The sequence below is a fragment of the Neophocaena asiaeorientalis genome, unplaced genomic scaffold (assembly GCF_003031525.2).
Source record: "Neophocaena asiaeorientalis asiaeorientalis breed wild unplaced genomic scaffold, Neophocaena_asiaeorientalis_V1.1 scaffold489, whole genome shotgun sequence".
NCBI classification, from domain to species: Eukaryota; Metazoa; Chordata; class Mammalia; order Artiodactyla; family Phocoenidae; genus Neophocaena; species Neophocaena asiaeorientalis.
Window position 1 is genome coordinate 2,874,875 of NW_020174791.1, and position 11,851 is coordinate 2,886,725.

Consider the following 11,851-nt stretch of genomic DNA (forward strand, 5'->3'; position numbering starts at 1 on the left):
GCGCGGTCTCCCGAGGGCCGCGGGAAGGAGGACGCGAGTGGCTGCCTGGCCGGCGCTTCGCTCGGTCCGGGAAGACGCAGCCGAGCACTTCCGCTCCGTCCTGAGCGGCACCGCCTCCCGGGCCTTCAAGATGGCCTCCGGGGCGGGGCCGAGAGCCTCCAACCATTTCCGCTTCCGGTGCGGGCGCCCAGGCCGTTGGCGGGGCGGTCGCGTCGGCGGAAGGGACGTAAGCGGCGGAAATTCGCCGCGTTGCGCAAGCGCAGTCGCGTCCTCTGGCTCCGGGCCCAGACAGCTCCGCTCCAGAGATTGGTAACGCCCAGAGACTGAGCCCGAGGCCACGCCCCCTCGCGACCAACGAGCCAATGGAGGAGTGCTATGAGGTTGCTAAGGGAAACTCTAGAGGTAAGATGGCGTCCGCCCGTGATGGGTGCGCGAGCTCCCGCCAGGCGCGCCGAGACCCGCCGGCTCGGCCACTGCGGGACGGTAACAGCCGACTGCGCCCTACCGGGCCTCGGTCCAGATGGGAGGGAGGCGGGCAGGTCCGGGCGCTCGCTGCGTGTCCCCGCACACGCACTTTCACTTCAGGAAGTCCAGAACCCGCAGCCCCCAAGCCCAGCGGGGCTCCCCACGCGCGCCTCCCCCGAGCCCAGCCCGCAACCCCCGGCAGCCTTGTCGCCCCCAATTTGGGAGGGACGCGCGTTCGCGTGTCCCGGTGCCCGCGGGATGGGCGGAGTCCCGGGCCCAGAGTAGCAGAACCGGCCGTGTCTTGGAGACCCAGCCGGCAGGAACCGAGTCGACCCTGGGTGTCCCTGCGTCCTGGCAGGGGTCGCCTCATCTGACCGCGCCTCCCAACGTCCCCGACGCGCGGTCAGAGGAGGTTTGATAGAACCTGTTCATAGAATGAATAAAACGGGGCCGTAGAGATCCGAGTCCACATCTCTTAACTTCAGGTAGAACCCGAGCCTCGTTTATGGCAGATACCAGAGTCTGGCAACCCCAAGCTTCCCTAGAAATGCTCGCCCAAGTTGGCCTTGAAATAGGGGGGCTGGTGGGAAGGGGGGCCCTGCCCTCTCCAGGAACTACTGGAGTTGGGGGATGGTGCACCCAGCAGCTGAGTGGCAAGAAGTGACGATGGGCAGGCCCTCCTTGGATGCAAGTGTGGATTTTGTCTGGAGGGCACAGGAGGCCGCTGGGGGGATGAGGTCCCTGCAGAGAGATGACCGGGACGGCTCTTCCCCTTGTGCCCTCACTTACCCCCAGCTAATTCGGCTCAGTTCAAATGTCCCCTCTCAGGAAGGCTCCCCACCCCCGCGCACACACATCCACCCTCCCACCGACCCGCACGCTCCTTTCAAGGACCCTGCGCTCACTCCTAGCCTGCCTCCCCCGGGGCCTCTCTGCACAGAGTAGGTGCTCAGCGAGTCTGGTGCATAAACAGATGAACAGGGAGAGTCGTGACCCAAACTGAGCCTTTGGGGAGCAGTGGGCAGGGGAGTTCACTGGGGGTGAAGCCACAGACACCTGGAGAAGCCCCCGGGACGGCCCGCACCTCAGTGCTTGCTGGTCATCAGCCAGGTCACCTGTGTCTCTTGCTAACCTGTGCACCCTCCTTTCAACGTTCAGGTTACGGAGTCTACGTTTACCCGAATTCTTTCTTTTGATATGAAGGAGAATGGAGATGAAGCAGGAAACATGGTAAGGATGGGCTGTGGCCTCTTCCTGCAGCCATGCCGCTGATGGCCCGTGTCCCTGCCGATCTGGGGGCCACACAGGCTGGCCACACCGGGCCCTCAGCACTCACTAGTGCCCGTGAGGGGCCATCCTGCAGCGCTGGAGGCCTGGACAGCTCCCCTGGTGCTGATGAAATCTGCTTTTCTTTTTTGTCTGATGATAAAGAGACTGCCTGCTTTTGTAGAAAATCTAAGCAGCAGACGAGAGCAAGTATCAAGTGAAAGTACCCTGGAGTCCCCCCCAGAGGCAGGCCTGAACTTTCCAAAGTTTACACACATGGTTTTGTGCCTGTTTGGGGTTCTGTCTGCTCACATCCTCTGCCTGATTTTCTACTGGAGGATTGATCTTTCAGTATTTTCTCATGAGCTATTTTTATATCTGTTGGCTGCCAGGATTTTCTATATTTTGAACCTTTTGACTTTTATTGACTTTTCTTGTAACGTTTTTGCCCCACGGATGTTTCTCACTTTTGTGCTGAAATCTCTGGTTCTCTTCCTGGCCTGGACAGAGTGGTTCCTCCTTTTGAAATGTATGCTTCAGTGTCACCTTATGACCACAGACTCTCTCTCTCTCCTTCTGCCACTGCACTGACAGAGGCGAAGTGGCCGTCGAGTCCCCTCTGAGGAGGTCTGGGGGCGGGGTCCTTGCACTTTCGATGGCCAGAACAGCAGGAAGACGCTCGGTCATGTTTCACGGACGTTCTTGTTGGTGGACGTGTGTGGGTGAGCCTGCAGAGAGCACGTGCTGGACGAGAGATGGAGCCAAACGCAGAGACTTTCACGGCTCCGCGCTCATCCCTGAGAAACAAGCCCGGCCACACGCATGCCCCAGCGGCCACTCCCAGCCACTGCCTGACAGCACGACGTCTTTTACCAGGTCAGGGCAAACTTCTGCTTAAAGACGGGAGTTACTACAAAGGCAAGTTTGTAGACGGAGAGATCACGGGAGAGGGCTGCCGGCACTGGGCCCTGACAGGTTAGCTGGCCCGACGCTTTCCTCCTAAACCAACCTTGGTGTGAGCTGGCCCCTCCCTTCCGGGTGCAGAAGGCACTTCCATCAGTAACCTGGGGACCCCTGGTTTCCCTAAGGTGTCTCATAATGGCCTCGTGCCAGCCTGGGGCAGGGTGGCCACACTGCTGCCCGCAGAACCTCAGACCCCCACCGGCAAGCGGCTGTTGGGTTCTCAGCGGAGAGAAGCCTCACACCATGGACTCTGGCCTGGCGGGGCCTTTGCCCCCAGCACACAGATGCCCCAGAGAGGGTCCCCTTGCAATGGAGTCTGCACGTACACTGCTGGGAGGGAGGGAGTCCCATTTCCCTTGTTCAGGGTGAGCGGTGAGATAAAGGGACACCGTGTTCTGCTACCACTGCCCACGGATCAGGCAGGAACTACTGGTTACCCCGCTGGACTCAGGAAACGAGTCTAACCCTGGACACCGCTTCCCGCGTCCCGTCCACACCAGGGAACACCTACACTGGACAGTTTGTTTTGGGAGAACCCCAAGGACACGGCATCATGAAGTACAAAGCCGGCGGACGTTACGAAGGGGAGCTCTCCTGCAGCCTGAGAGAAGGTCCGGGGTCCGCGTTACGAAGGGGAGCTCTCCTGCAGCCTGAGAGAAGGTCCGGGGTCCGCGGGAAGGCGTGAGGCATCGGCCTCGGGGTGGACACTGTGGGGCCCGGACCCCAGCCCTCCCCGGATACTGACTTGGGGCCTGGACGGGCCTGGGCGCGAGTGCACTCCCCGGTCCGGTGAGGTTCGGAGCGCAGGGCTCACAGCAAGCCCCTCAAACCTGGTGACTCAGGTCCCTGCTCTGCCATCGCCCTCGATCCCGTGTCAGCAGTCTGGCCTGGGCTCGGCCGGGCGGGTCTCCTGGACTCGCTGAGGGTCGCAGTGGCTCAACCAGCACTGTGGGTCCTCTTGACCCTCGGCTCGGTCACCTCCTCCACGTCCTGTGGGACCCAGCCAGTCAGGAGGCCACATTCCGGGGAGCAGCAGGCAGAGCCCCGGGGTCACCGGAGCGAGCGGAGCAGTCCAAGCCCCCGACAGCATGCCCGGCGCGGGTGCAGCTCTGACCCCTCCAAGGCCTCCCGTGAGGGGTCAGGACGCCTCCCGTGAGGGGTCAGGACGCCCCCCTTCCTGAGTGTCCAGGCCCTGAGACTCCGTGTCCTCATAAGCACTTCCTCTGGCTTTGGGCCCTTTGAGTAGGTGGTGGAGGCCCTGCACGACTGACGGTCCTCAGCGTGAACTCGCACCTGCGAGCTGGCCTTGACCGCGCGGCAGCACCACCCCAGCTGGACAGCAGAGCGTTTCAGTCTCCGTTGCTGGGGGCCCGGGGCGCCCCCATCCTCCCTCGGGACCTTGAGAGCTGGACTCAGAGCTGCTCCCGCTGCGTGTGGCTGCCAGGCCGCCCCAGATCGGATTGCGGGGCCGGGGGACCCCCATGGGGCCCGGCTGCAGGGGTTGCCGACCCCATCCTTCTTCTAGACACCCCCCTCCCCCAACGGAGGTACGAGGTGACCCTCGACTCCTGCACGCCTCCAGGACAGGGGCACCTGGTGGACGCAGATGGACAAGTGTACTGGGGGTCGTTTCACGACAACAAGCGGCACGGCCAAGGGCGGATGGTCTTCCGGTGAGTCCGCCATCCTGTGGGCCGTACCCCCATTGAACACCCAGCCCTGAAAGTATGGTCTGTGATTTTTTCATATGATCCTGCAATTTCTCCCTCAGTTACTGACATTGGTTCTGTGTGTATTTAGTAGAAAGAACATCCATCCCCCTCCTTCAATGAAACACCAGGTGAGAAGGTTGGGTGGGTGCGAGGGTGGAGCGGGGCCGAGTCGGGTGACGCCCGCAGGCTCTCAACTTCGGGCCCAGTGCTGGGCGTCTTTCACACTCCGGGCAGTTTTCGTGCAAAATTCTGCCCTTGGGATTTGCAGGCCCCCCCACTTCCTTCCCGTTTTCCTCTCCAAACCTTCACACCTGGGGCCCAGCAAGCGGGGCTCCCGTCACTGCACGCCACTGGGCGCCAAGGCCACCTGCCCCTCTGGCTGGGCCCTGGCAAGGCCACAGCTTGTGCCATCTGTTCTGGGCCTATTTTTGCCTTGGTCCCGGGGGTGCGTGCTGAGCCCCAGTCGGAGGAGCCGGTGTGCGTCACACAGCCACCTGGCCCTTCCCAGCCTGAGAGCAGCCTCCGCGTTTGTCCCTCAGGAATGGAGATGAGTACGAGGGTGACTGGGTCCGGGACCAGCGCCAGGGCCACGGGATACTGCGCCATGCGGATGGCTCCATCTATGAGGTACTGGACCCACCGGCCGGGCGTCCTCTGCTCCCGGTGCCGCCCGGGGTGCAGTCCAGGTGCTGCCCTTCTGACCCTGCGATGTGGGGTCGGCCACCATTCCCTTTTCGCTGATGAGAAGATGCAGTTCAGAGAGCTTAAGGGCCACCCGCTAACACCTTTCCGTCCCGTCTGGTTCCTGAAACACCCCATGACCCAACACCCTCTCCTGTGGGAATGGCCTGGTGAAGCCTTTTTGAGAGGAGATACCCGTGGGGTCCCAGTGCCCTCGATAACCTGGGGAAGCAGGCGAGGACCCCTCCCTGCTCCTCGCGAGCAGGGCTCTGCGCCCCACCCCCCATCATCGTGGCAGCTGCTACTCTCGAGTTGATGGGGGGTTTTAGGTGCCACGAGGCCAAGAGATTCAGGCACGTGGGAAGACCTTCTCGGGCCCCCAGAATCCATCATCCTTGTGCTTCCCGCACGCCGGCCTGTGGGCCTGACCGGCCCTGCAGAGATGCAGCCAGGGGCCAGAGAATGCCGCGTGAGCCAGGTCTGAAGGATGGGAAGGGGCCGCCGCATGGAGACCACAGGGAAGGGCATTGCAGGCAGCGGAAGGGCGAGGCTGGGCTCCAAGGCAGGTAGAAGCCTGCGTGGCCAGAGCAGGGGTCAGGGGGGGCAAGGCAGGAGGTCCAGGCAGTCCCACGCATAGGCCCTGGAGCTACGAGGGGTTGGAGTTTTATCCTGCATGTCACAGAGAGTGCTGGAAGGAGTTGGTGACCTGATCCCTGTGTTTGGAAGGCTTCTCTTGCTCTCAGTCATGGAGAGAGGTGATGGCGGCCTGCATGGGGTGTAGAACCAAATTTGGGGTGGTTTGGAGGTACAGACACTGGACTAGTTGACAAGAGCAGAAGCGAAGATGTCCCTGCATTTTTGGCCCAAGCGTCAGGTGGATGGTGGTGATGCCTGAACCAGAATCCACCGGAAGACAGAAGTCACACCAGTAATTGAACATGAAAGTATTAACTAGTGAAAGACAGCAAAACACTCAAAGGGGTAAAAGCAGGAATATGGCAAAAGCAAATGCGAAAGTGGCCCCAGGAGGTGCCCCCAAAGATGGGGTGGGGACCGGCCTGGTTGCATCCTCGGTCCTGACCGCGTGGGGCTGAGGCCATGGGAGATGTGACTTGTGGCACGTGGTAGCTTTGGGAGTGACTGAGCTGCCACCGAGCTCGGCTGTGATGCGCCAGCTGAATCTGGGCCTCGGGAGCCGAGGGTTGCACGTGGCTGTGGATGTAGTGACGGCGGCGCGAGGCCCTTGGTGTCCTGGACGGGAGCTCAGGTCTGCACTCAGCTCCAGCCACGGTCCTGAGAGTCCCTCACTTCTCACAGCCTCAGGGCTGAAACAATTTGATTGTGTGGGTTGCAGAATTAGGTTGTCAGCTGAATTCATATCTTTGCCAAGTTTCTCATGTGAAAGTTAAGAGTGGAGATTGGGAAAGAAGTCCCAGGAGACGAGGGAAAGCCCAGCCCCTCCGGAGACTCAGACCTTGCCGACAGGGGGTGTGGCCACAGCCCGCTGGGTTGGAGGAGCTTCCCTGGGCGTCTGCTGCCAGCCGCCGGGGCGTGTATGCAGGAAACGCTGGGACACAGAGGAACTCGCCCAGGACAAACCCCTGTGCCTGAGGGTTTAGGAGTGGGCACCCTGGAGCCCGAGGGAAGCCTCTTCCCCCCGGGGTCCCTGCAGCGCCCAGCACGGCACCAGCTGGCAAAGCGACACGTTTCAGGGTCCAGCTCCCGGAGCACAGAGTCGGGCAGGAAGGGTCGTTTGGGGGCTGAGAAGCAGTAAACTGGTAACTGGCCAGGGTGCTTCCTGAGATGGAGTGTCCTGCTGGGGAGTGTAGAGTCTTGCCCTGGCTGCGAGGCTCCCCCCGGCACGCTCACCTTGCCTGCTTGTAAAACGCAGAGCTCTGCTTAGGTGACACCACCTCCCAGGCCCCTCCTGGGACCGCAAGTCCTGGTCTGGGTAGCCAGCCACTCCCGGGGTGCCGCCTGGGCCGCTGCGGTTGGCAGTTTGCGCCAGAGCCCATTTGCAGATGCCGCTGTGCCCCGGCCAGAGCTCTGCTGCTTCTCCCCAAGGGGGACGTCTGTCCATCCTCATGGGGCCAGGCTTTAGGGCTCATCCTGGGCAGCCACAGTCACTGGCCTGAATTCTCCAGAGCTGCCACGGAAGAGGGAAACACAGGGGGACCTGGGAGGATCTTCCTCGCTCAGAACCCCCAACAGCGTCCACACCTCGCGGGCTGGAGGTGTGGGGTCGCGGTTCTAGTGCTGGCACTGCCCTCAGCTGCTCTCTGGCTCCCCGACTCTCTCGACCACCGTTCCAAAGACGAGGAGGCCGCCCAAACCAGGGGGTGGCCGAGCCCTCGCCTTCTACCAGAGAATCCCGAAAGCCTCCGCCCCCACCCTCCACCCCGCGTGCCCTTCCCCCAGAGGCAGTTTGGGCTCCTCCAGGGCCTCTGCATCAGCGGCCTGGGCACTGGGGGCCCTGCTCGGGCCTCCCCAGCAAGTCGCTGCTCAGCCGGGGCGCTGGGGGTTCTCCGCCGCCATCCACCAGGGGGCAGCCCGGCCCTGTCGACCGCCCGGCCCTGCAGGGGGCTCCTCCGCTGGCTGCGGAGCTAGAGACGCGTCCCTCCAAGCGGATGCCCAGTGGACGCCGGCTTGGATGTCAGGCGGGAGCCGGCAGAGTGCGAGGGGCTGGCGGCTTCGTCCCCCCGGCGCTTTGCAGGTTAACGAGGGTCCTTCCCCAGAGTTCAGGCCGTCCGCCTGCGTTCCCGCTGCTCAGCGATGCCCCAGCCTCTCAGGGCCGCGCGACCCAGACCCTGAGCACCGGGACACGCAGCCCCGCGGTCGCAGCCACGACCATGTCCTGAGGGCCCCGGGAGGACAGCCAGGCCCTGAATCCCCACGTCCCAAACAGCTTCCCGACGGTGTGGACACAGGAGCTCCCAGCTCTCAGGGCCCGCCTCTCCGTGCTGTGGGGATGCCTCCTGCTCCTGACCTCTGACCTGTGACCTCTGGGCATGCAGCGTCACCTGGGAGGGATGGAGCCGCCAGAGGGAGTTGGCGTGTCCCCCACGAGGGCACAGCTGTCCGCAAGCCTTCACGAGGCAGAGAGCTTTCTCCATTTTTAACTTTATTTACCACCTCCTCCATTTATAAGTGCACAGCCCGGCGGCGTTAAGCACATTCACGTTGTGTAGCCATCACCACCTTCATTTCCAGAACTTTCTCTTTTCCCCAAACTGAAGCTCTGTCCCCATTAGACACTCACTCCCCACCCCTCCCCCAGCCCCCGGTCCCCGCCCTAACTTTCTGTCTCTATGGATCTCCTCCAGGGACCTCATAGAAGTGGGGTCATGTAGGATGTGTCCTTTCGTGTCTAGTTCATTTGACTCGGCATCGTGTCCTCTAGGTCCATCCACGTTGGGGCAGGTGTCGGGACCTCCTTCCTCTTTAAGGCTGGCTCCTGCTCTGCCGTGTGGATGTTCCTTCCACGCTATGTCCGGCTGCTCGTCCGTCGATAGACACTCGGTCTCTCTCCACCTCTTGGCGCCTGTGAGTGACGCTACTGTGAGCACCATCCTGCTCCCAGTTCTGGGAACGGCGCAACTGCTGGGTCACGTGGCGATTCTATTTTTAACTTTTTGAGGAACCTCCACACCGTTTTCCATTTTCCATTCCCACCAGCAGCACACCAGCGTTCCAATTTCTCCACATCCTCCCACAACGCTTGTGTTTTCTGGGGGTTTTGTGTTTGTTTATTTATTTTTGGCCGCATTGGGTCTTCATTGCCGCACGCAGGCTTTCTCTAGTTGCGGCACGCAGGCTTCTCATTGCGGTGGCTTCTCGTTGCAGAGCACGGGCTCTAGGCGCACAGGCCTCAGTAGTTGTGGCGCACGGGCTTAGTTGCTCCGCGGCATGTGAGATCTTCCTGGACTTCCAGGGCTCGAACCCGTGTCCCCTGCGTTGGCAGGTGGATTAACCACTGCACCGGCAGGGAAGTCCCATGTTGTCTGCTTTTTAAATAACCGCGGTGCCAATGAAGTGATTAAGAGACAGGCACCAGGCAGCCCCTCGGAGAGCAGCGTCCTCCGGGGCCGCCTCCGTGGAGCCTGGGGACAGACTGTGGGCTGTGGAGGCGAGCGCACACCTGGCGGAGGGGACAGAGGGGTGCTCTCCAGTGAACCTCAGCCTCTGTGCACATGGAATGTTCCTACCTGTGCGGCTGTGCCGTGGTGCCGCCAGCAGCTGCGCTTCTGCCCGTCCCGGGGCACCTCCGTGTGCATTGGCTGTGTTTCTCGTGTTGGCGTTTCTCTGCATTTCTCGAAGGGAGGCCTGCTGGGCGGCGCACCTGCTCACCGCACAGAGCAGGTGGTCGGCCTCATGCGCGTCTTCACCTGCTGGTGGCTCCCAGCCTCCCCTCTCCTCACCTGTGCATCTGTAGGAATGCCAGGGGCTCCGTGTCCCTGTGCCACTGTCCTGGCTGGGAGGTCACAGTCCAGGAATGAGGGCCTGACCGTGAGAAGCATCTGGGCCCATTAGCACATCGTAGGAGGAGGGGCCTGGGCTGCCAGAGCAGAACCAGCACTGCCCCACGTTCCCAGTGGGGTTCTACGCATACGGATGTCAGGACCCGGAGTGTGATGGCAGCTTGTATTTGCATCAGCAGAGCTTGTCACACTTTGAAATCCAGGGAACTTATGGCCAGGATCGTGGAGGTCAAAGACACCTTAGGGACCCTGCTGTTAGCTGGGAAGTGAGGGGCATTGTGTCTGCAGAGAATGATGGGCAGGAGCCACCAACACTCTGGCCTGTGTGGCCACTGCTGCCCCAGCAGGCCACCCCGAAAGCTGGAGACCCTGGGCCCCTGCAGCCGCAGGCCCAGGCAGGTGACCCGGGGCCACGCCCCTCCCTGGTCTAGGAGCCGTGGCCTCAGGAAAGTCTTCACCTGCTCCAGGAGGGAGTTTGGCGACAGTGGGAAGTCACCTCCTCCAGACTGGATGCCATCAAAGAAGATGCTGTGGAGAGCTGGGCCCCGGCGCCTCTTGGTGTGGTCGGCCAAACCCCGGTGCCCTGGAGAGGACTGGAGGTGGGGAAGAGATGGATGAGCTGGGAAGGTGGGCTTCTGACCGGGGCGGAGATTCAGAGTGCGCCTGGGAGCGCCTGAAAACGCAACAGGGCAACGCAGCCGCAGAAGCAATTCCAGGGAAAGCACCGTCACTTTTCCCGGGAATCTGTTAACTAGAAAGTGCTTCCCGAAATGAGAAGAGTCAGGGGTGTATTTCTCACAATTTATTCAAACTCGTGTGTGGTGGGGAAGGCACCCAAGCGGCCCCTCGTCCCACCCCCGACTCCGTGCTCTTCAAAGAAAGGACCAGGGAAGGAGTTCTGAGCACATAGGTCCCCATCCTGGAGCTGAGAGGCCCTGGGGTTGCCTCAGCCACCGCCGGCCACAAGATGTGCCCCACTCACCCCACAGGGCCTCTCCTAACAGGGACCCTGCGCACCCGTGCTTCGCGTGCAGGGTGGCCCGGCCGTCCTCGCATTTTCCTGCACTGCGCCAGCACACACAGGTCCTCACCTGCACGGGGAGGAGAAGGGAGAGCCGCCAGGCGCAGAGACGCGTTAACACGTGTTTGTTCGCGCTCTGGTGCGTGTCAGCTGACTGAGAAAGGGCAGGGTTTTCAAAAGCATGATTTGTAACATTAATTAGATTCTACGCTGTTGGATGAGTTACACTGCTGGAGTGTATCGTGTATCTGTCCTGGGAAAGTGCTATGTTGCAGCCTGAGCTGGGGGGTGGGGGGTCTCAGATTTCGGGAGCGCGATTAAGCGGTCGGTCAATGCGTGGATGGCGAGGACTGGACAGTGACTTGGTGGGGAGCCTGACCCTGCTCACACCTAGCAGGGCGGAGTGGGCCGGGGCTTCGTGGTCTGAGGGGCACGTTCACTGCCTGTCTGCTCTGTAGGCGGCAGCCCGTGTGCCCGCAGGCCATGCTCCAAGGCTCTGTGTGCTGGACCCGCCTGAGTCTGCTCCTGGCTCCCAGGCGACTCTAGGCCCTGCCTGCCTTCTTCCTGAAAACCCATGCTGCGCCTTCGCAGAGGGCCAAGGGGCGGGGCAGGGCGTGCAGAGACGTGGACCCCGACACGGTCGAGGGCCCCAGTGGCCATCGTGCTGTTTGGAGAGGAGCCCGCGCTCATTCGAGCCCTAGCTGTCCCCATGGAGCCCTGCCCTGGGAAGCTCATGCCCCAGAGCAGACAGACAGACAAGACGGGACCACGACTGAGAGGGAAGGGAGAGGCCGCTGGGAGGGGGCCGCGGAGCGCCACAGAGCTCGGCCCTCTTTGGCGGGAGCGCTCAGAGTCACGTGATGGAGAAGCTCGAACGGAGGCCGAGGCCGTGTCACGGGGCAGGCGTGCGCGCGCACAGAGCTCCCGCCACTTCCCCGTGGCTGGAAGCCCCGTCTCCCACCTGCCCCTGGGCGTCCTCCCCCTTCCACCCCGCAGGGGCGGTGACCCCAGCACCGCTGCCCAGAACAGGGGTGAGGCCTGCGCTTGTGCGGGCAGGCAGCACACTGGCCCCGGGCACAGAGCGGGCGCAGCTCCACCTGGGGGCGGTGTGCGGGTGGAGGCAGCCGGGCCCCACAGGGGGGTGTTTGTCTCTGGAGGAGACCACCCTTCCCCGGGGCCACCGGCCCACTGCCCAGGCACCCCAGCACAGAGCCTCAGACGAGCGCATGAACCTCTACGTAAAAGGGCGGGGGAGGGGGAACGGA

At 62.3% G+C, this 11,851-nt stretch overlaps 1 protein-coding gene across 1 annotated transcript in view; it reads left to right on the forward strand.

Moving 5' to 3' along the window:
* The first annotated feature begins 407 nt into the window (after positions 1–407).
* The window catches only part of MORN1 (MORN repeat containing 1), a 24,927-nt gene continuing 13,483 nt past the window's right edge, over positions 408–11,851 (forward strand). The window contains 6 exon segments of the mRNA XM_024760279.1: positions 408–483; positions 1,624–1,695; positions 2,608–2,706; positions 3,195–3,305; positions 4,277–4,367; positions 4,946–5,033. Of these exon segments, the coding sequence (XP_024616047.1) occupies positions 408–483; positions 1,624–1,695; positions 2,608–2,706; positions 3,195–3,305; positions 4,277–4,367; positions 4,946–5,033 (537 nt within the window).